At 45.8% G+C, this 22258-nt stretch overlaps 2 protein-coding genes across 2 annotated transcripts in view; one reads left to right on the top strand and one right to left on the bottom strand.

The window, feature by feature from the left end:
- Positions 1–1807: 1807 nt before the first annotated feature.
- Positions 1808–2925, bottom strand: LOC124031952 (fin bud initiation factor-like). Its single transcript, XM_046343806.1, has one exon. The coding sequence runs from the start codon at positions 2798–2800 to the stop codon at positions 2171–2173; it is 630 nt and encodes a 209-aa protein (XP_046199762.1). The 5' UTR covers positions 2801–2925; the 3' UTR covers positions 1808–2170.
- Positions 2926–19440: 16515 nt separating this feature from the next.
- slc5a12 (solute carrier family 5 member 12) overlaps positions 19441–22258 on the top strand; it is a 24256-nt gene continuing 21438 nt past the window's right edge. The window contains exon 1 of the mRNA XM_046343915.1: positions 19441–19967. Within this exon, the coding sequence (XP_046199871.1) occupies positions 19623–19967 (345 nt within the window). The 5' untranslated portion in view covers positions 19441–19622. The remainder of the gene's footprint in view (positions 19968–22258) is intronic.

Here is a 22258-nt window from a genome sequence, read left to right on the forward strand (position 1 = left end):
GCATACCAGCAGTATAGTATACCAATAGCATACCAGCAGTATAGTATACCAGCAGTATAGCATACCAATAGCATACCAGCAGTATAGAATACCAATAGCATACCAGCAGTATAGTATACCAATAGCATACCAGCAGTATAGCATACCAATAGCATACCAGCAGTATAGTATACAAATAGCATACCAGCAGTATAGCATACCAATAGCATACCAGCAGTATAGTATACCAATAGCATACCAGCAGTATAGTATACAAATAGCATACCAGCAGTATAGCATACCAATAGCATACCAGCAGTATAGCATACCAGCAGTATAGCATACCGGCAGTATAGGGTACCAATAGCATAACAGCAGTATAACACACCAGCAGTATAGTATACCAATAGCATACCAGCAGTATAGCACACCAGCAGTATAGCATACCAATAGCATACCAGCAGTGTAGCATACCAATAGCATACCAGCAGTATAGCATAGCAGCAGGCCACTGGGAACACCTCAGACCACCACCAGCTGCACAGAAAAAAAAACACATCACACAAAGAGCTCTTTGATTTGCCCTTCTCTTAGACTCCTTGATCGCACGAAGAAACATTTAAAGGCCATACTAAAAAAATGGTCAACTGTCATTTGGATGAAGTCATTTTCAAGCAAGCCGCCTATACGGTAAACTGTCTCATAACACCGGTTTCCCCCATGGCATGCCAGTCAGAGCACAGGTGAGATTAATGGTTAGGTTTTTATTAATAAATGCGCAGTAACATTACATTTTTTTTTTAAATGATGTTGTCTGTTTCATGATTAAAAGTAGAATCAATGGTAAGACTCCGGGATAACGTAAGGAAGGGTATAAAACATAGACCTCATTATACAGTAAGGCTGAATAGCTAAATTAGAACACAGACAGCCAAGCCATACATCATTTAGGATCACTAAGCACAGCATAGCCCAGGCATAATTTAGGATTACTAAGCACAGCATAGCCCAGGCATCATTTAGGATCACTAAGCACAGCATAGCCCAGGGATCATTTAGGATCACTAAGCACAGCATAGCCCAGGGATCATTTAGGATCACTAAAAACAGCATAGCCCAGGGATAATTTAGGATCACTAAGCACAGCATAGCCCAGGCATCATTTAGGATCACTAAGCACGGCATAGCCCATGCATCATTTAGGATCATTAAGCACAGATAGCCCAGGGATAATTTAGGATCACTAAGCACAGTATAGCCCAGGCATCATTTAGGATCACTAAGCACAGCATAGCCCAGGCATCATTTAGGATCACTAAGCACAGCATAGCCCAGGCATCATTTAGGATCACTAAGCACAGCATAGCCCAGGCATCATTTAGGATCATTAAGCACAGCATAGCCCAGGCATCATTTAGGATCATTAAGCACAGCATAGCCCAGGCATCATTTAGGATCACTAAGCACAGCATAGCCCAGGCATCATTTAGGATCACTAAGCACAGCATAGCCCAGGCATCATTTAGGATCACTAAGCACAGCATAGCCCAGGAATAATTTAGCTAAGGATCACTTTTCATCTCTCCCCTCTCTTTTCCCCATCTGTCCTCTCTTACTGAGGAATGTTGCGATGTTTTCCTTAGAAGTATTTCCAAATAACACCATTACAAGTTAGGAAGAAAGAAACGGGTCACAGACAATTAGGAAAGTAAATAGAGAGAGAGAGAGAGAGAGAGAGAGAGAGAGAGAGAGAGAGAGAGAGAGAGAGAGAGTTGGAGTAGAGGGAGAGAGAGAGAGAGAGAGAGAGAGAGAGAGTTGGAGTAGAGGGAGAGAGAGAGAGAGAGAGAGAGTTGGAGTAGAGGGAGAGAGAGAGAGAAGAAAAAGAGCGAGATAAGAGACTAGGAACAGAGTAACCTTTCAATCTCAATGAACTTTCCAGGTGTTTATTGGGCTAAAGAGTCATAGTCTTATGACACACACACACACACACACACACACACACACACACACACACACACACACACACACACACACACACACACACACACACACACACACACACACACACACACACACACACACACACACACACACACACACACACACACACACACACACACACACACACTCTGAGTAACATATATTCCTTTACATAGATAATAACAAATTACAATTGTTTTTGACATGTATACTATACATTGATATAGTCTGCCTTGAGGCGACTCAACCTTGAGCCTTGACTGCGAACAATGAGAGACAACAGTTCATGTTTATCTCTGAGTCCCAATGAAATGTCCGTTGTCCCCCTGAGCGCGTCCTTAACTTCATAGATAGGCTTCAGAACAAAGTCATTGAGCTGGTTCTCCCCTCTCAGGTCGTTGTCTTGACTCTGTTTAAACTTGACCTCCAACTCCAGGAGAGATTTCTCCACGCTTGTAAAAGCCTCAGAGATCTGAGTGATCTCCCCAGTGAGAAACTTCTCATAGCTATCCTCTCCGTCCAGGTCGTGTGAAATACTCATGCCGATGCTTTCCAACAACCTTGCGGCGTCTTCAATTTGGTGCTTCACGATGATAAAGTCTTCACGTACCACTGAATCGCTGTCTTCATCGTGATGGACACCACACGCACGTCGGTCTGCGAATTTAAAAAGCATTTGACATTGCTCGGGGTCATCATTATCCTCATAATCTCCGTCCGGTACGAAGAAGTGATGAAAAGTCCCGTTGGACATTTCCGGTTTTAACGGTCCGGTATAAACTGCCCAGTAAAGCGCCAAAGAAGACATTAAAAGTAGCAGCACCAGTGGAATAGAAGCCATTATATATTATATTTTTATTTAATTTCAGCACGGTCACGGTTTAGTTTGACGCTGTCCTCTGAGAGGCGCAAAACATGTGTAGCCTATTGACCGACTGCGCATTGAGCGCACCAACCCACCGCACCGTGGCGCGCAGCCCCTGCCCACTGCATTCCGACTCAAGTTACAGTTCTCCCGTCACTAATAAAAGACACAGACAGTCATAACCAGACCCCAGACAATCGTACTACAAATATTTGAAATGGACATATACATTATTATTGTAAATTGATGTAGACAAAGAGGTGCAGAAAAAAAGTAGGCAGAAGAAAGGTGTTTTATGGCAAGGGTCAAATGAATTTTATAAACTGGGTGGTCGAGCCCTGAATGCTGATTGGCTGGGTGGTTTGAGCCCTGAATGCTGATTGGCTGGGTGGTTTGAGCCCTGAATGCTGATTGGCTGACAGCCATGGTATATCAGACCATATACCACCGGCATGACAAAACATGTTTTTACTGCTCTAATTACCTTGATAACCAGTTTATAACAGCAATAAGGCACCTCTGGGGGTTTGTGATATATTGCCAACATATCATGGCTAAGGGCTGTGTCCAGGCACTCCGCATTGCGTCGTCCTAAGAACAGCCCTTAGTTGTGGTATATTAGCCATTTTTATATATATATATATATTTACATAGTTTGTAAACTGATATGTGATACATATTAATGTATTAAAAAACAGGCAACGTGTGGGTGGGGCTCTGCCCTGAGTGACAGGTCTCCGCTGATCATATCTAAGCCAATATGACACCGATGTCGATTAAAATGAGCAAATCACCTTGATTAGAGATACACAAGACACTTCCTGCCTCTCGTCATGAACCACCAAGTTGAGAACCAAGTACCAGATTTTTAACAGGGTCCTTATCATTTTTTTGCCCAGGCCGAGCTCAATACCTAGGATTTGGATGAGAATGAGATTCCAGCATCCATAAAGTGTCCATTAGACTTGTCACTTTTCAGACTGAATGAATTTGAGCTAACTCACGTGAGCTGGACGTGATCTAACTTTAGCTAGCTCACATCCAAATGCTAGTCTAACATTTTCCCACAAAACATACTGTAGCTAGCTAGCTACATCAGTTCAAAACCAACCCCAAACTTGTCACGCTGCTACACTACAATTGCATGTAATGAGCTTTTGCAACACTAGTAAGCAAGCTTAATAATATAATAATAATATAATAATAATATAATAATAATAATAATATAATAATAATAATAATAATATAATAATATAATATATAATATATATGCCATTTAGCAGACGCTTTTATCCAAAGCGACTTACAGTCATGTGTGCATACATTCTACGTATGGGTGGTCCCGGGGATCGAACCCACTACCCTGGCGTTACAAGCGCCATGCTCTACCAACTGAGCTACGGCCATGCTCTACCACTAGCTACGGTACAGCAAAGATTTTATATAACTAACCCTCATTATTCTATCTGTCGGTAAGACAAAGATTTTTTATAACTAACCCTCATTGTTCTATCTGTCGGTAAGACAAAGATTTTATATAAGTAACCCTCATTATTCTATCTGTCGGTAAGACAAAAAATTTATATAACTAACCCTCATTATTCTATCTGTCGGTAAGACAAAGATTTTATATAAGTAACCCTCATTATTCTATCTGTCGGTAAGACAAAAATTTTATATAACTAACCCTCATTATTCTATCTGTCGGTAAGACAAAGATTTTATATAACTAACCCTCATTATTCTATCTGTCGGTAAGACAAAGATTTTATATAACTAACCCAAGATAGACCAGAGCCTGTCGTTACCAATGGGAGCAAATTAATCATAGTGGGCAGAACAAGCAAGCAGGTGGGCAGAGTAAAGCACGAGCTAGTGAGATCCTATTGGCGTGTTCTAGCATTTATTTGCATATGTTAATTTAGGGAACGCCCACTCTGTGAAGTGGGCGTGTGCAACAACTCAATTCTCCCTTGCGCTCCTTCTAAACAACGCAGTTCGGAGAAACTTTGCCAATGGGTAAAGTCTACAAAACGTTGTCCACTCTGTTTGTTACGTATTCTAGTTTCTAGTTTAACATTTTAATCCAAATGTATGCTGATCAATAAGTGCCAAACTAACAAAAAAGCCACGTGTTGGATATTTGTCAATAACTCTGCCATGCATGGCCATTCCAGTGGCCTGCTCTAAAGGGGGGGGGGTTGTCAGTACAGATGAAGGTGGCAGAGATGAAGAAGCACAAATCTAAATTAGTTGTCAGACTCAAACAGCACTACATCCCTAACAAAGTTAGAACTAGTGATAATCTGTCTCATAGAATCTTCAAAATGAAGTATCAAAGACTGAGGCGTTTGTTGTGTTAGTATTGTAATGACCTGACTAGATCATAAATGAACAATTGTCCAGACAGAGGCTTGAGTTTGCGAATTGATGGTTTATTAAACCAACTTTACACAGGCTACTGTTTGGGCCGTAGCACACGCCAAATAGATGACACAAGCCAATCGTGACCTTCTCTTGTGAAACCCAGACGTAAGAGAGAGAGAACAAAGGCTGAACCTGGTCTTAACTTCCAATGCTCCACCCCCCTGCCCAACCCCCCTCCACGCCACTCCGCCAACCACCAGGATGCCCGGCATCAGAACATTCCAGACATTCCCGTGATTGGCAGATAGCAGGTTGATTGACATGTCGGACCCCGCGAACACCGGGCACTGGTCAGTACAACACAACCACCTCCTAGCCTAAACACATAACACACAGCTGTCTGTGCGGGTCGGTACAGTATCAATCACAGTGAATGTTTTTGAAATATAACCCCCACCACCCCAGACCAGGATTATATTAATGTATAGGATGCATAACTACAACAAGCTGTGAAAGGCGCAAGATGTGGCTCTTAGTGTACACGGGGATATCTTTCTTAATTCCCTATAGACGGGTTGGTTGTTCAGCAAGAAAATCGACGCATGTGCAACTATTGGGAAAAACAAATGGGTTTGGCTTAGATTGCTGATGTAAACTATATTTCATCTTCAATGTTTAATGAAAACATAAATAAATGTACACAAAGAGCACTTATTGTCTTTTAAAATACATCGATACAGTTGTTGATTAGCTGGCAAGCGAATTTTTAGCCATATTAACATTGACATGAAGAACAAGACGAAACCAAGAACAAGATGATATCAAGCACAAGATGAAACCAGTCACTTACGATACCCCACTTGGCAGTTTCTTGTCATTGTTGCGACTGTATCTGGCCATCCAGAATCATAACAACACACTGACTTCTGGCTCCATTGAAGCGCGAACATCTTTTTTTTCGTGACGTTATCTATGGCTGAGTTTTCCAACTTTTAAAAGTCAATGACGTTTTACTTTGCTTTCAATGGGAATTGAGGAATATTTTTTACAATGTCAGACTGTCACAATCAATTGAGATATTCACATTCTGAAAAGTGCAGACAATTTATTTTGGCTATTCATGGTAAATACTGTACGTACTTTAAAATCGTTTGTTTTGAGCTATGAGCAACTAGCAAGCAGACGAGGGGTTTAAACCAGCAATCCATCGCCTGTGCCATTAGGGTCCAGACCTTTCGTCAGAGACGGAATACTTTAACAGTTAGTTCAAAACAGAATAGCACTGCCAATGACAGCCTTTTGGTTGCTCAAATAAATCATGATTTGCATGTGGAAATGTTGTATAATGAACCTTTTAGCAGAAATTCATCATCCAGTGTAAAAAAAGCATGGAAATTAAATTAAAAACAAAAAAACCCCAATGTTTTAAGTCAGAAATAGGCATTAGTCTGAAGCCGAATAGTGTCAGCATGGTGTGGAATGATGTCAGCATGGTGTGGAATGGTGTCAGCATGGTGTGGAATAGTGTCAGCATGGTGTGGAATAGTGTCAGCATGGTGTGGAATAGTGTCAGCATGGTGTGGAATGGTGTCAGCATGGTGTGGAATGATGTCAGCATGGTGTGGAATGGTGTCAGCATGGTGTGGAATAGTGTCAGCATGGTGTGGAATAGTGTCAGCATGGTGTGGAATAGTGTCAGCATGGTGTGGAATAGTGTCAGCATGGTGTGGAATAGTGTCAGCATGGTGTGGAATAGTGTCAGCATGGTGTGGAATGGTGTCAGCATGGTGTGGAATAGTGTCAGCATGGTGTGGAATAGTGTCAGCATGGTGTGGAATGATGTCAGCATGGTGTGGAATGATGTCAGCATGGTGTGGAATGGTGTCAGCATGGTGTGGAATAGTGTCAGCATGGTGTGGAATAGTGTCAGCAGGGTGTGGAATAGTGTCAGCATGGTGTGGAATAGTGTCAGCATGGTGTGGAATAGTGTCAGCATGGTGTGGAATAGTGTCAGCATGGTGTGGAATAGTGTCAGCATGGTGTGGAATAGTGTCAGCATGGTGTGGAATAGTGTCAGCATGGTGTGGAATAGTGTCAGCATGGTGTGGAATAGTGTCAGCATGGTGTGGAATAGTGTCAGCAGGTAGTGGAATAGTGTCAGCATGGTGTGGAATAGTGTCAGCATGGTGTGGAATGGTGTCAGCATGGTGTGGAATGGTGTCAGCATGGTGTGGAATAGTGTCAGTGTGGTGTGGAATAGTGTCAGTGTGGTGTGGAATGGTGTCAGCAGGTAGTGGAATAGTGTCAGCAGGTAGTGGAATAGTGTCAGCATGGTGTGGAATAGTGTCAGCAGGTAGTGGAATAGTGTCAGTGTGGTGTGGAATAGTGTCAGTGTGGTGTGGAATGGTGTCAGCAGGTAGTGGAATAGTGTCAGCATGGTGTGGAATAGTGTCAGCAGGTAGTGGAATAGTGTCAGTGTGGTGTGGAATAGTGTCAGCAGGTAGTGGAATAGTGTCAGTGTGGTGTGGAATAGTGTCAGTGTGGTGTGGAATGGTGTCAGCAGGTAGTGGAATAGTGTCAACATGGTGTGGAATAGTGTCAGTGTGGTGTAGAATAGTGTCAGCAGGTAGTGGAATAGTGGCAGAAGGTAGTGGAATAGTGTCAGCAGGTAGTGGAATAGTGTCAGCATGGTGTGGAATAGTGTCAGCATGGTGTGGAATGGTGTCAGCATGGTGTGGAATGGTGTCAGCATGGTGTGGAATAGTGTCAGTGTGGTGTGGAATAGTGTCAGTGTGGTGTGGAATGGTGTCAGCAGGTAGTGGAATAGTGTCAGCAGGTAGTGGAATAGTGTCAGCATGGTGTGGAATAGTGTCAGCAGGTAGTGGAATAGTGTCAGTGTGGTGTGGAATAGTGTCAGTGTGGTGTGGAATGGTGTCAGCAGGTAGTGGAATAGTGTCAGCATGGTGTGGAATAGTGTCAGCAGGTAGTGGAATAGTGTCAGTGTGGTGTGGAATAGTGTCAGCAGGTAGTGGAATAGTGTCAGTGTGGTGTGGAATAGTGTCAGCAGGTAGTGGAATAGTGTCAGCAGGTAGTGGAATAGTGTCAACATGGTGTGGAATAGTGTCAGTGTGGTGTAGAATAGTGTCAGCAGGTAGTGGAATAGTGGCAGAAGGTAGTGGAATAGTGTCAGCATGGTGTGGAATAGTGTCAGTGTGGTGTAGAATAGTGTCAGCAGGTAGTGGAATAGTGGCAGCAGGTAGTGGAATAGTGTCAGCAGGTAGTGGAATAGTGGCAGCAGGTAGTGGAATAGTGTCAGCAGGTAGTGGAATAGTGTCAGCAGGTAGTGGAATAGTGTCAGCAGGTAGTGGAATAGTGTCAGCAGGTAGTGGAATAGTGTCAACATGGTGTGGAATAGTGTCAGCAGGTAGTGGAATAGTGGCAGCAGGTAGTGGAATAGTGTCAGCAGGTAGTGGAATAGTGTCAGCAGGTAGTGGATTAGTGTCAGCATGGTGTGGAATAGTGTCAGCATGGTGTGGAATAGTGTCAGTGTGGTGTGGAATAGTGTCAGTGTGGTGTAGAATAGTGTCAGCAGGTAGTGGAATAGTGTCAGCAGGTAGTGGAATAGTGTCAGCAGGTAGTGGAATAGTGTCAGCAGGTAGTGGAATAGTGTCAGCATGGTGTGGAATAGTGTCAGCATGGTGTGGAATAGTGTCAGTGTGGTGTGGAATAGTGTCAGTGTGGTGTAGAATAGTGTCAGCAGGTAGTGGAATAGTGTCAGCAGGTAGTGGAATAGTGTCAGCAGGTAGTGGAATAGTGTCAGCATGGTGTGGAATAGTGTCAGCATGGTGTGGAATAGTGTCAGTGTGGTGTGGAATAGTGTCAGTGTGGTGTAGAATAGTGTCAGCAGGTAGTGGAATAGTGTCAGCAGGTAGTGGAATTAGTGTCAGCAGGTAGTGGAATAGTGTCAGCAGGTAGTGGAATAGTGTCAGCATGGTGTGGAATAGTGTCAGCATGGTGTGGAATAGTGTCAGTGTGGTGTAGAATAGTGTCAGCAGGTAGTGGAATAGTGTCAGCAGGTAGTGGAATAGTGTCAGCAGGTAGTGGAATAGTGTCAGCAGGTAGTGGAATAGTGTCAGCATGGTGTGGAATAGTGTCAGTGTGGTGTGGAATGGTGTCAGCATGGTGTGGAATAGTGTCAGCATGGTGTGTAATGGTGTCAGCATGGTGTGGAATAGTGTCAGCAGGTAGTGGAATAGTGTCAGCAGGTAGTGGAATAGTGTCAGCAGGTAGTGGAATAGTGTCAGCAGGTAGTGGAATAGTGTCAGTGTGGTGTGTGAACAATCCAATTCTTTAACTTGTATGCGATACAAATCACATTATTGTGGGAGCAGCTCCTCTAAGAGTATGAATGAGGCTGTTTGAAAATGTTTGACTCCTAAGCAACCTGCACATAGTTTGAAATACAATAGGCCAACATAGCTGCTGTAGTAGGTCAAAGCTGTGTGCTGGAGAACCTTGGTAGAGCATGGGGGAGGTACGCGTTGTGGTGCTCGTGAATTTCCTTTCTATTTCTTCTTCAGACTAATACCTACATCTCACATCAGTCTATGTTCTAGCTACCAGTATGCTCACTGGGACCAACGATCAGTCTATTGTCTAGCTACCAGTATGCTCACTGGGACCAACGATCAGTCTATTGTCTAGCTACCAGTATGCTCACTGGGACCAACGATCAGTCTATTGTCTAGCTACCAGTATGCTCACTGGGACCAACGATCAGTCTATTGTCTAGCTACCAGTATGCTCACTGGGGACCAACGATCAGTCTATGTTCTAGCTACCAGTATGCTCACTGGGGACCAACGATCAGTCTATAGTCTAGATACCAGTATGCTCACTGGGGACCAACGATCAGTCTACAGTCTCGATACCAGTATGCTCACTGGGACCAACGATCAGTCTATAGTCTAGATACCAGTATGCTCACTGGGACCAACGATCCGCCTATAGTCTAGATACCAGTATGCTCACTGGGACCAACGATCAGTCTATAGTCTCGATACCAGTATGCTCACTGGGACCAACGATCAGTCTATAGTCTAGCTACCAGTATGCTCACTGGGACCAACAATCAGTCTATTGTCTAGCTACCAGTATGCTCACTGGGGACCAACGATCAGTCTATGTTCTAGATACCAGTATGCTCACTGGGACCAACGATCAGTCTATTGTCTAGCTACCAGTATGCTCACTGGGGACCAACGATCAGTCTATAGTCTAGATACCAGTATGCTCACTGGGGACCAACGATCAGTCTATGTTCTAGCTACCAGTATGCTCACTGGGGACCAACGATCAGTCTATAGTCTAGATACCAGTATGCTCACTGGGGACCAACGATCAGTCTATAGTCTAGATACCAGTATGCTCACTGGGGACCAATGATCAGTCTATGTTCTAGCTACCAGTATGCTCACTGGGGACCAATGATCAGTCTATAGTCTAGATACCAGTATGCTCACTGGGGACCAACAATCAGTCTATAGTCTAGATACCAGTATGCTCACTGGGGACCAACGATCAGTCTACAGTCTCGATACCAGTATGCTCACTGGGACCAACGATCAGTCTATAGTCTAGATACCAGTATGCTCACTGGGGACCAACGATCAGTCTATAGTCTAGATACCAGTATGCTCACTGGGGACCAACGATCAGTCTATAGTCTAGCTACCAGTATGCTCACTGGGACCAACGATCAGTCTATAGTCTAGATACCAGTATGCTCACTGGGGACCAACGATCAGTCTATAGTCTAGATACCAGTATGCTCACTGGGACCAACGATCAGTCTATAGTCTTGCTACCAGTATGCTCACTGGGGACCAACGATCAGTCTATAGTCTCGATACCAGTATGCTCACTGGGGACCAACGATCAGTCTATAGTCTAGATACCAGTATGCTCACTGGGACCAACGATCCGCCTATAGTCTAGATACCAGTATGCTCACTGGGACCAACGATCAGTCTATAGTCTCGATACCAGTATGCTCACTGGGACCAACGATCAGTCTATAGTCTAGATACCAGTATGCTCACTGGGACAAACGATCAGTCTATAGTCTAGCTACCAGTATGCTCACTGGGACCAACGATCAGTCTATAGTCTAGCTACCAGTATGCTCACTGGGACCAGTCTAGCTACCAGTATGCTCAACGATCAGTCTATTGTCTAGATACCAGTATGCTCACTGGGGACGATCAGTCTACAGATCAGTCTCACTACGATCAGTCTATAGTCTAGCTACCAGTATGCTCACTGGGACCAACGATCAGTCTATAGTCTTGTACTAGTATGCTCACTGGGGACCAACGATCAGCAGTCTCGATACCAGTATGCTCACTGGGACCAACGATCAGTCTATACCAGTATGCTCTTGCTACCAGTATGCTCACTGGGGACCAACGATCGTCTATAGTCTAGATACCAGTATGCTCACTGGGGACCACGATCAGTCTATAGTCTAGATACCAGTATGCTCACTGGGGACCAACGATCAGTCTATAGTCTAGATACCAGTATGGGGACCAATGGACACCAACCACCTATTCTGCATGATAGGGTCCTTCGGCAGGGCTTGCAAACCATAGTTGGTCAATACACCGATGTTCAGTCTCAAACGACCGTGATCCTTCGTTGGGGGCGATGAAAGAACGGAATCCCATTCGGTGAAGGGAAGTGAGGTGGGCGGAGGGTCACAATAAGAGCTAAGACGCTAATAATTGTTAAAACTCTGCAAAGTTGTGTTCTGTGAGTGTCACTGAGCAAGCAGATTACCCCATTTCATAGGCACGCAATCAAATCAACGTTTATTTGTCACGTGCGCTGAATACAACAGGTAATACCTCACAGGGAAACGCTTACTTACAGGCTCTAACCAACAGTGCAAAAAAGGTATTAGGTGAACAATAGGTAAGTAAATAAATAAAAACAACAGTAAAAAGACAGGCTATATACAGTAGCGATCTTTTTAAAAAGACAGTGAAAAATAACAGTAGCGAGGCTATAAAAGTAGCGAGGCTACATACAGACATCGGTTAGTCGGGCTGATTGAGGTAGTATGTACATGTAGATATGGTTAAAGTGACTATGCATATATGATGAACAGAGAGTAGCAGCAGTGTAAAAGAGGGGTTGGTGGGTGGTGGGACACAATGCAGATAGCCCGGTTAGACAATCTGTGGGAGCACTGGTTGGTCGGGCCAATTGAGGTAGTATGTACATGAATGTATACTTAAAGTGACTATGCATATATGATAAACAGAGTGTAGCAGCAGCATAAAAGAGGGGTTGGGGGGGCACACAATGCAAATAGTGATTGCTTGGGGGTAAAAACTGTTGAGAAGCCTTTTTGTCCTAGACTTGGCACTCCGGTACCGCTTGCCATGCAGTAGAAGAGTCAGCCTATGCTGGCTCACCATGTTAGCCGATGCTGGCTCACCATGTTAGCCGATGCTGGCTCACCATGTCAGCCGATGCTGGCTCAACATGTTATCCGATGCTGGCTCACCATGTCAGCCGATGCTGGCTCAACATGTCAGCCGATGCTGGCTCACCATGTTAGCCGATGCTGGCTACCATGTCAGCCGATGCTGGCTCACCATGTCAGCCGATGCTGGCTCAAAATGTCAGCCGATGCTGGCTCACCATGTCAGCCGATGCTGGCTCACCATGTCAGCCGATGCTGGCTCACTATGTCAGCCGATGCTGGCTCAACATCTCAGCCGATGATGGCTCACCATGTCAGCCGATGCTGGCTCACCATGTTAGCTGATGCTGGCTCACCTTGTCAGCCGATGCTGGCTCAACATGTTATCCGATGCTGGCTCACCATGTCAGCCGATGCTGGCTCACCATGTCAGCCGATGCTGGCTGACCATGTCAGCCGATGCTGGTTCACCATGTCAGCCGATGCTGGCTCACCATGTCAGCCGATGCTGGCTCACCATGTCAGCCGATGCTGGCTCAACATGTCAGCCGATGCTGGCTCACCATGTTAGCCGATGCTGGCTCACCATGTCAGCCGATGCTGGCTCACCATGTCAGCCGATGCTGGCTGACCATGTCAGCCGATGCTGGTTCACCATGTCAGCCGATGCTGGCTCACCATGTCAGCCGATGCTGGCTCACCATGTTAGCCGATGCTGGCTCACCATGTCAGCCGATGCTGGCTCACCATGTCAGCCGATGCTGGCTCACCATGTCAGCCGATGCTGGCTCAACATCTCAGCCGATGATGGCTCACCATGTCAGCCGATGCTGGCTCACCATGTTAGCTTATGCTGGCTCACCTTGTCAGCCGATGCTGGCTCAACATGTTATCCGCTGCTGGCTCACCATGTCAGCCGATGATGGCTCACCATGTCAGCCGATGCTGGCTCACCATGTTAGCTTATGCTGGCTCACCTTGTCAGCTGATGCTGGCTCAACATGTTATCCGCTGCTGGCTCACCATGTCAGCCGATGCTGGCTCACCATGTCAGCCGATGCTGGCTCAACATGTCAGCCGATGCTGGCTCACCATGTCAGCCGATGCTGGCTCACCATGTCAGCAGATGCTCAATTTGCACCTTTTCTTTTTCAAGGAGACCACGTTGTAATTGCACCTCGACTCTCGTTATTTACAGACTCTGTAGCAAACTATAGTCCAATCATATCTAAGTTCATTTCCTTGGAAAGATAACTGCCACGTGATTCTATGGCCATGCGTAGGCAGCCTCTCTTTTTCAATGAGACCACACTTGATCTCAAATGTTGACTGGACCACAATAATCTCTTTCGGGAACGCTGTCTTCTAGCCCAAGCTCGCTATGTGATTTGAAAACAGCAGTGGTATGCATATTTATTTGATTTAATAGCACTATCATTTTACCACAGTGGGCTTCCCCAATTGGGCTAGCAGTAACAGAGCTAACAGTGGAATTTCACTTTATGGTTAGATGATTATAACTGACAATATCCCTGGGAGTTTGGTTATATGTAGCAGTACAAGATTAGTACTGACGATACCCCTGGGAATATCTGTAGAAGTATGATAACGCTGTGAAAAAGTGGGAATGGGAAGAACTACCTGAGCCAGTGTCAGGCTGACTGGGAAGAACTACCTGAACCAGTGTCAGGCTGACTGGGAAGAACTACCTGAACCAGTGTTAGGCTGACTGGGAAGAACTACCTGAGCCAGTGTTAGGCTGACTGGGAAGAACTACCTGAACCAGTGTTAGGCTGACTGGGAAGAACTACCTGAGCCAGTGTTAGGCTGACTGGGAAGAACTACCTGAGCCAGTGTTAGGCTGACTGGGAAGAACTACCTGAGCCAGTGTTAGGCTGACTGGGAAGAACTACCTGAGCCAGTGTTAGGCTGATTTTGAGTCAATGTGTTATAATGTAAGAGGCCCTGATATACATTTTGGCCCTGTCATATTTGGATGCAAACCATCCCTCTTGTAAAACTGGGGCATTTCCCAAAAGTGGTCAAAATTGTCAATGTACTCCAAATCCATTGGGGAGAAGTAGGATTTAAGCCGCTAGTGGAGCCAGAGGAGAAGACTAAAGTGTTCCATTCCCCTTTAAGCCGCTAGTGGAGCCAGAGGAGAAGACTAAAGTGTTCCATTCCCCTTTAAGCCGCTAGTGGAGCCAGAGGAGAAGACTAAAGTGTTCCATTCCCCTTTAAGCCGCTAGTGGAGCCAGAGGAGAAGACTAAAGTGTTCCGTTCCCCTTTAAGCCGCTAGTGGAGCCAGAGGAGAAGACTAAAGTGTTCCGTTCCCCTTTAAGCCGCTAGTGGAGCCAGAGGAGAAGACTAAAGTGTTCCGTTCCCCTTTAAGCCGCTAGTGGAGCCAGAGGAGAAGAATAAAGTGTTCCATTCCCCCTTAAGCCGCTAGTGGAGCCAGAGGAGAAGACTAAAGTGTTCCGTTCCCCTTTAAGCCGCTAGTGGAGCCAGAGGAGAAGAATAAAGTGTTCCATTCCCCCTTAAGCCGCTAGTGGAGCCAGAGGAGAAGACTAAAGTGTTCCATTCCCCTTTAAGCCGCTAGTGGAGCCAGAGGAGAAGACTAAAGTGTTCCGTTCCCCTTTAAGCCGCTAGTGGAGCCAGAGGAGAAGACTAAAGTGTTCCGTTCCACGACCGATTGTTGGTTGAGGCCCTGAAATGAGAACCCACTTGTCCGTCTCCTTTTAGTTTGTCTACGAGCACTCTGAAGTCAGATTTTAATCGCTCCGATTTACGAATATTGCTGTTAATTTGTACCAACATTAATGACTACTGTGAACATACGGGGTGCTTCCCTCGTCACAGCAGGGGACCCGGTGATCTATGTTCTGGACACGGGCTCCAGGGAAGCAGTGGGTCCTTGCTTCCACGACCACCACATCCTTAACTATGGAACTTTCTAGAACAACCACCACTGGAGGACGAAGAGAGGCCCGTTCTGAGACTGTGCCATGTGCCATGGGGGGTGTTGAGGTGGAGTGGGAAGGACAGCAGGAGCGGGCGTGGGGTCTTGTCAGAGGGCCCCGGGGGAAGTCAAGGGAGCTGCTAGAGAGCCGCAGGTCTGGAGGGCAGAGGGAGGATACGTTGGAATGTTCCTCCTCTCTTACTTCTAACTTGATCCCACTTTGTATCCCATGGAGTAGAGCAAGACTCAGTAGTCCTACAGTTCTCATCGGAGGGATGTGTTAAACCGGAGGGTCCAGAGGTACAGGAGAGCAGCATCCTGAATTTCCCCCCTCTGTCGTTTAGAATTGTTGTGGCAAAACACAGCACGCAGTCTGGAAGTCTTCTTTGTTATGCAGGTGAATGAGGACCCAAAAGCGACTTGGCGAAAACAGAGTCTTTAATCCAGTAAAGGAAATCTACAATCATAAAGCATAATTCCACTCGTAATGATGAGAACAGACTGGAGACTCGATCATGAACTGCAGGTTGCCTCGGGAAGGCACGTGAACGTAGCAGACTCAGACACCTGCTCACCACGCAGCATCTGAGGGAAACACGACACGACAGGGCGATACACAGACACAGCACGGTGAACAATAGACAAGGATCCGACAGGACAGGAACGGAAAACAAGGGAAGAAATAGGGACTCTAATCAGGGGAAAAGATAGGGAACAGGTGTGGGAAGACTAAATGATTGATTAGGGGAATAGGAACAGCTGGGAGCAGGAACGGAACGATAGAGAGAAGAGAGAGAGGAAGGGAGAGAGAAAAAGGGGAACGAACCTAAAAAGACCAGCAGGGGGAAAACGAACAGAAGGAAAAGCAAAATGACAAGACAATATAAGACAAAACATGACATTCTTAGCCAGAGCGAGACGTTCTAAAAAGGACCCTGTTTTCCTCTTTAGTAGGTTAATGATCCGGTCTGTTGTGGCAACGAGCCGGTAACAGCTTTCACAAGTGTATAAGTCAATAAATGATTCGTCTTTCACTCCATTGAACAGGTCTCATATTTCTTTTTATCGTCCGTCTCCGGATCCCACTCCAAATCCGAGAAAATCCGACATGCTTAAACTCCCAGAAACAAGTGCTACAAGAGCCAACCACACCGTTAGATAAGCTTTGTCGGTGACAGACAGATGACCTAGCTAGTTGGAACTAGCCTGCTAACTAGCTAGCTGCAGGAGATGACTAGTTGGAACTAGCCTGCTAACTAGCTAGCTGCAGGAGATGACTAGTTGGAACTAGCCTGCTAACTAGCTAGCTGCAGGAGATGACTAGTTGGAACTAGCCGGGGCTAGCCTGCTAACTAGCTAGCTGCAGGAGATGACTAGTTGGAACTAGCCTGCTAACTAGCTAGCTGCAGGAGATGACTAGTTGGAACTAGCCTGCTAACTAGCTAGCTGCAGGAGATGACTAGTTGGAACTAGCCGGGGCTAGCCTGCTAACTAGCTAGCTGCAGGAGATGACTAGTTGGAACTAGCCTGCTAACTAGCTAGCTGCAGGAGATGACTAGTTGGAACTAGCCGGGGCTAGCCTGCTAACTAGCTAGCTGCAGGAGATGACTAGTTGGAACTAGCCTGAGCTGCAGGAGATGACTAGTTGGAACTAGCCGGGGCTAGCCTGCTAACTAGCTAGCTGCAGGAGATGACTAGTTGGAACTAGCCGGGGCTAGCTTGCTAACAAGCTAGCTGCAGGAGATGACTAGTTGGAACTAGCCGGGGCTAGCCTGCTAACAAGCTAGCTGCAGGAGATGACTAGTTGGAACTAGCCTGCTAACTAGCTAGCTGCAGGAGATGACTAGTTGGAACTAGCCTGCTAACTAGCTAGCTGCAGGAGATGACTAGTTGGAACTAGCCGGGGCTAGCCTGCTAACTAGCTAGCTGCAGGAGATGACTATTTGGAACTAGCCGGGGCTAGCTTGCTAACAAGCTAGCTGCAGGAGATGACTAGTTGGAACTAGCCGGGGCTAGCCTGCTAACAAGCTAGCTGCAGGAGATGACTAGTTGGAACTAGCCTGCTAACTAGCTAGCTGCAGGAGATGACTAGTTGGAACTAGCCTGCTAACTAGCTAGCTGCAGGAGATGACTAGTTGGAACTAGCCGGGGCTAGCCTGCTAACTAGCTAGCTGCAGGAGATGACTAGTTGGAACTAGCCTGCTAACTAGCTAGCTGCAGGAGATGACTATTTGGAACTAGCCGGGGCTAGCCTGCTAACTAGCTAGCTGCAGGAGATGACTATTTGGAACTAGCCGGGGCTAGCTAGCTGCAGGAGATGACTAGTTGGAACTAGCCTGCTAACTAGCTAGCTGCAGGAGATGACTAGTTGGAACTAGCCGGGGCTAGCCTGCTAACTAGCTAGCTGCAGGAGATGACTAGTTGGAACTAGCCTGCTAACTAGCTAGCTGCAGGAGATGACTAGTTGGAACTAGCCTGCTAACTAGCTAGCTGCAGGAGATGACTATTTGGAACTAGCCGGGGCTAGCTTGCTAACAAGCTAGCTGCAGGAGATGACTAGTTGGAACTAGCCGGGGCTAGCCTGCTAACAAGCTAGCTGCAGGAGATGACTAGTTGGAATTAGCCGGGGCTAGCCTGCTAACTAGCTAGCTGCAGGAGATGACTAGTTGGAACTAGCCGGGGCTAGCCTGCTAACTAGCTAGCTGCAGGAGATGACTAGTTGGAATTAGCCGGGGCTAGCCTGCTAACAAGCTAGCTGCAGGAGATGACTAGTTGGAACTAGCAGGGGCTAGCCTGCTAACTAGCTAGCTGCAGGAGATGACTAGTTGGAACTAGCCTGCTAACTAGCTAGCTGCAGGAGATGACTAGTTGGAACTAGCCGGGGCTAGCCTGCTAACTAGCTAGCTGCAGGAGATGACTAGTTGGAACTAGCCTGCTAACTAGCTAGCTGCAGGAGATGACTAGTTGGAACTAGCCTGCTAACTAGCTAGCTGCAGGAGATGACTATTTGGAACTAGCCGGGGCTAGCTTGCTAACAAGATAGCTGCAGGAGATGACTAGTTGGAACTAGCCGGGGCTAGCCTGCTAACAAGCTAGCTGCAGGAGATGACTAGTTGGAATTAGCCGGGGCTAGCCTGCTAACTAGCTAGCTGCAGGAGATGACTAGTTGGAACTAGCCGGGGCTAGCCTGCTAACAAGCTAGCTGCAGGAGATGACTAGTTGGAACTAGCCGGGGCTAGCCTGCTAACAAGCTAGCTGCAGGAGATGACTAAATCCAGCCAACATAGTGTGTTAAGAACAGCACTAATGCTGTGGTTCCAGAATAAAACACGTAAAAAAATATATAAAAACACAGAAGGGTTGTTTCGCCACTTAAACATTCTGCTTCCTACTTCCTGGTCACATGTCAACCCAGTCTACTCTCACTCCTACTTTCAGAAATACTGTGTCTCTCAGCAGTTTCTCAGCCAAGATCCGTAATATATTAGTCAGTGAGAAACATGTTGACAAAGGGTATGTATTTTTTTAGGAACATTAATAATTAATTAAAGGTGACAGGGTCTCAGTAACTGGTAAACAATAGCACTCCTATACGTGTGCTGTGAGAGATGTGTGTCACTGACAAAGACAGAACAGGGGTTTGTTATGTTAACAAGTAAATCACATTGACTGTCTCAGCATGTGGATAGACAGGGAGAAGTTAATGATTGATGTGATTAACCACCGCGGGTGACACACTTCATCAGCAAATTTGACAAACTTCCTGTATCATCAACTCTTGATAAGTACCAACAACATCTTTAGAGAACGGATCAGAAAGAGAGAGAGAGAGAGAGAGAAAGAGAGAGAGAAAGAGAAAAAAAGTATTTTTAAAATTTTATTTTATTTATTTGTCAATTTAGAAATAATTGCTCCAGACCATTATTCTACAACGTATGTCCATTGTGGCCCTCTGACCACAACCATCTCCTATAACCGGCATGGATGATGAACAACTGGGGACCTTTGTATCGTGGGACTATGTCGTATTCGCATGTCTGTTCGTGGTCTCCTCAGGAATAGGGGTGTTCTTCGCGGTGAAGGAGAGGAAGAACCCCTCATCGGAGTTCCTGGTAGGGGGTCGTCAGATGACCTGCGGTCCCGTGGCTCTGTCCCTCACTGCCAGCTTTATGTCTGCTGTCACCGTGCTCGGGGCACCCTCCGATGTCTACCGTTTTGGGGGATCGTTCGTCCTCTTCGGCGTGGCCTACACCTTCGTGGTCATCGCTACAGCTGAACTGTTTGTGCCAGTGTTCTACAGATCGGGGATCACAAGTACCTACGAGGTACTGTGTGTTTATTTTTAATGATTTGTTCTTCATTTTAAAGGCGCAATATGAGATTCTACCAACAACAAAGTGGGCACCCCGCCATACATAAATGTTTTGGTAAACAAAAATGGATTTATCAATCTCATATTTCCTCTTTGACCTTTTACTTAACCAGAAGGTCCAGTTGAGGTCAGAGGAACTCTTTTTTTTACCAAGGGAGACCTGGGCATGAAGGTCAGCCCGCCATCTAACGATGGGTAACTGGCGGCCTGTGGACTGCGCCCACAGATTCATTTCCAAAGACCCCAAAAAATGAAAAACAATTATATATATTGTTTTTTCATTCTACCCAGTCAGGGTCTCAGCTTACTGTTGCTAGGTAGAATAGTAGGATGCACAAGGTTACATTTCGATATGTGGATTGTGCATCAGCAGTTTTTCTCTTGTTATATCACTGACAGTCACTCAATTAGCCCATGTCAGGGAGTGATAAATTAGTCTAGCAGCCAGCTATCTAAACTCGGGAGTAATCAAGGTCGAATGACTGGGGGGGGGGGCTTGATTTTGTTAGTCACTCTCGCAAAATGTGTAGAATTGCAGGAAGTTAACTGAGTAATTTTTGTCTCCCCCCTGTCAAGAGGGGGGCCGCTAAATGACTTTGCTTGCAAGGCGGGGAGGCGCCCTGTTTCCCCCCACTTAATATTATATTTGGATGTGGGTATGTAGAGGTCAGCTTTTTATTGCGGCCCCCCACCCTATCAAAGTTGCCAATCCCTGATCTAACGTGACATAAATTGAACATTATGGTCTTTAATTTTCCCTTCATTATATTGATTGACTGGTTGCCAATGACATTATAGGGTGTTCAAAGCACACTGCAATAACGATGTTTTAACTTTTTGATGTAGGGTGTTTTACATCTCTCTCTCTGGCTGAGAGACTGGTTCTGTCCTCTATAGAGAGTGGATCTGTCCTCTATAAAGAGAGTGGTTCTGTCCTCTATAGAGAGTGGATCTGTCCTCTATAGAGAGTGGATCTGTCCTCTATAGAGAGTGGATCTGTCCTCTATAGAGTGGATCTGTCTTCTATAGAGAGTGGTTCTGTCTTCTATATAGAGAGTGGTTCTGTCTTCTATAAAGAGAGTGGTTCTGTCCTCTATAGAGAGTGGTTCTGTCTTCTATAAAGATAGTGGTTCTGTCCTCTATAGAGAGAGTGGTTCTGTCCTCTATAAAGAGAGTGGTTCTGTCCTCTATAGAGAGAGTGGTTCTGTCCTCTATAGAGAGAGTGGTTCTGTCCTCTATAGAAAGTGGTTCTGTCCTCTATAGAGAGTGGTTCTGTCTTCTATAAAGATAGTGGTTCTGTCCTCTATAGAGAGAGTGGTTCTGTCTTCTATAAAGAAAGTGGTTCTGTCCTCTATAGAAGAGTGGTTCTGTCCTCTATAGAGAGAGTGGTTCTGTCCTCTATAGAAAGTGGTTCTGTCCTCTATAGAGAGTGGTTCTGTCCTCTATAGAGAGAGTGGTTCTGTCCTCTATAAAGAGAGTCGTTCTGTCCTCTATAGAGAGAGTGGTTCTGTCCTCTATAAAGAGTGGTTCTGTCCTCTATAGAAAGTGGTTCTGTCCTCTATAGAGAGAGTGGTTCGGACTGTCATCGGACTGTCTCTAATACAGGTTCACCCTGACAGTGACTGTCTGACTTTGATAAAGGTTGAATGTGACACTTGACGGCGATGTCCTGACACAGATTAGAAACAGACGGCGATGTCCTGACACAGATTAGAAACAGACGCGATGTCCTGACACAGATTAGAAACAGACGCGATGTCCTGAAACAGATTAGAAACAGACGCGATGTCCGGACACAGATTAGAAACAGACGCGATGTCCTGACACAGATTAGAAACAGACGCGATGTCCTGACACAGATTAGAAACAGACGCGATGTCCTGACACAGATTAGAAACAGACGCGATGTCCTGACACAGATTAGAAACAGACGCGATGTCCTGACACAGATTAGAAACAGACAGCGATGTCCTGACACAGATTAGAAACAGACGCGATGTCCTGACACAGATTAGAAACAGACGCGATGTCCTGACACAGATTAGAAACAGACGCGATGTCCTGACACAGATTAGAAACAGACGCGATGTCCTGACACAGATTAGAAACAGATGGCGATGTCCTGACACAGATTAGAAACAGACGCGATGTCCTGACAGATTAGAAACAGATGCGATGTCCTGACACAGATTAGAAACAGACGCGATGTCCTGACAGATTAGAAACAGATGCTTTGAACACATA

The sequence above is a fragment of the Oncorhynchus gorbuscha genome, linkage group LG01 (assembly GCF_021184085.1).
Source record: "Oncorhynchus gorbuscha isolate QuinsamMale2020 ecotype Even-year linkage group LG01, OgorEven_v1.0, whole genome shotgun sequence".
In the NCBI taxonomy this organism is placed as follows: domain Eukaryota; kingdom Metazoa; phylum Chordata; class Actinopteri; order Salmoniformes; family Salmonidae; genus Oncorhynchus; species Oncorhynchus gorbuscha.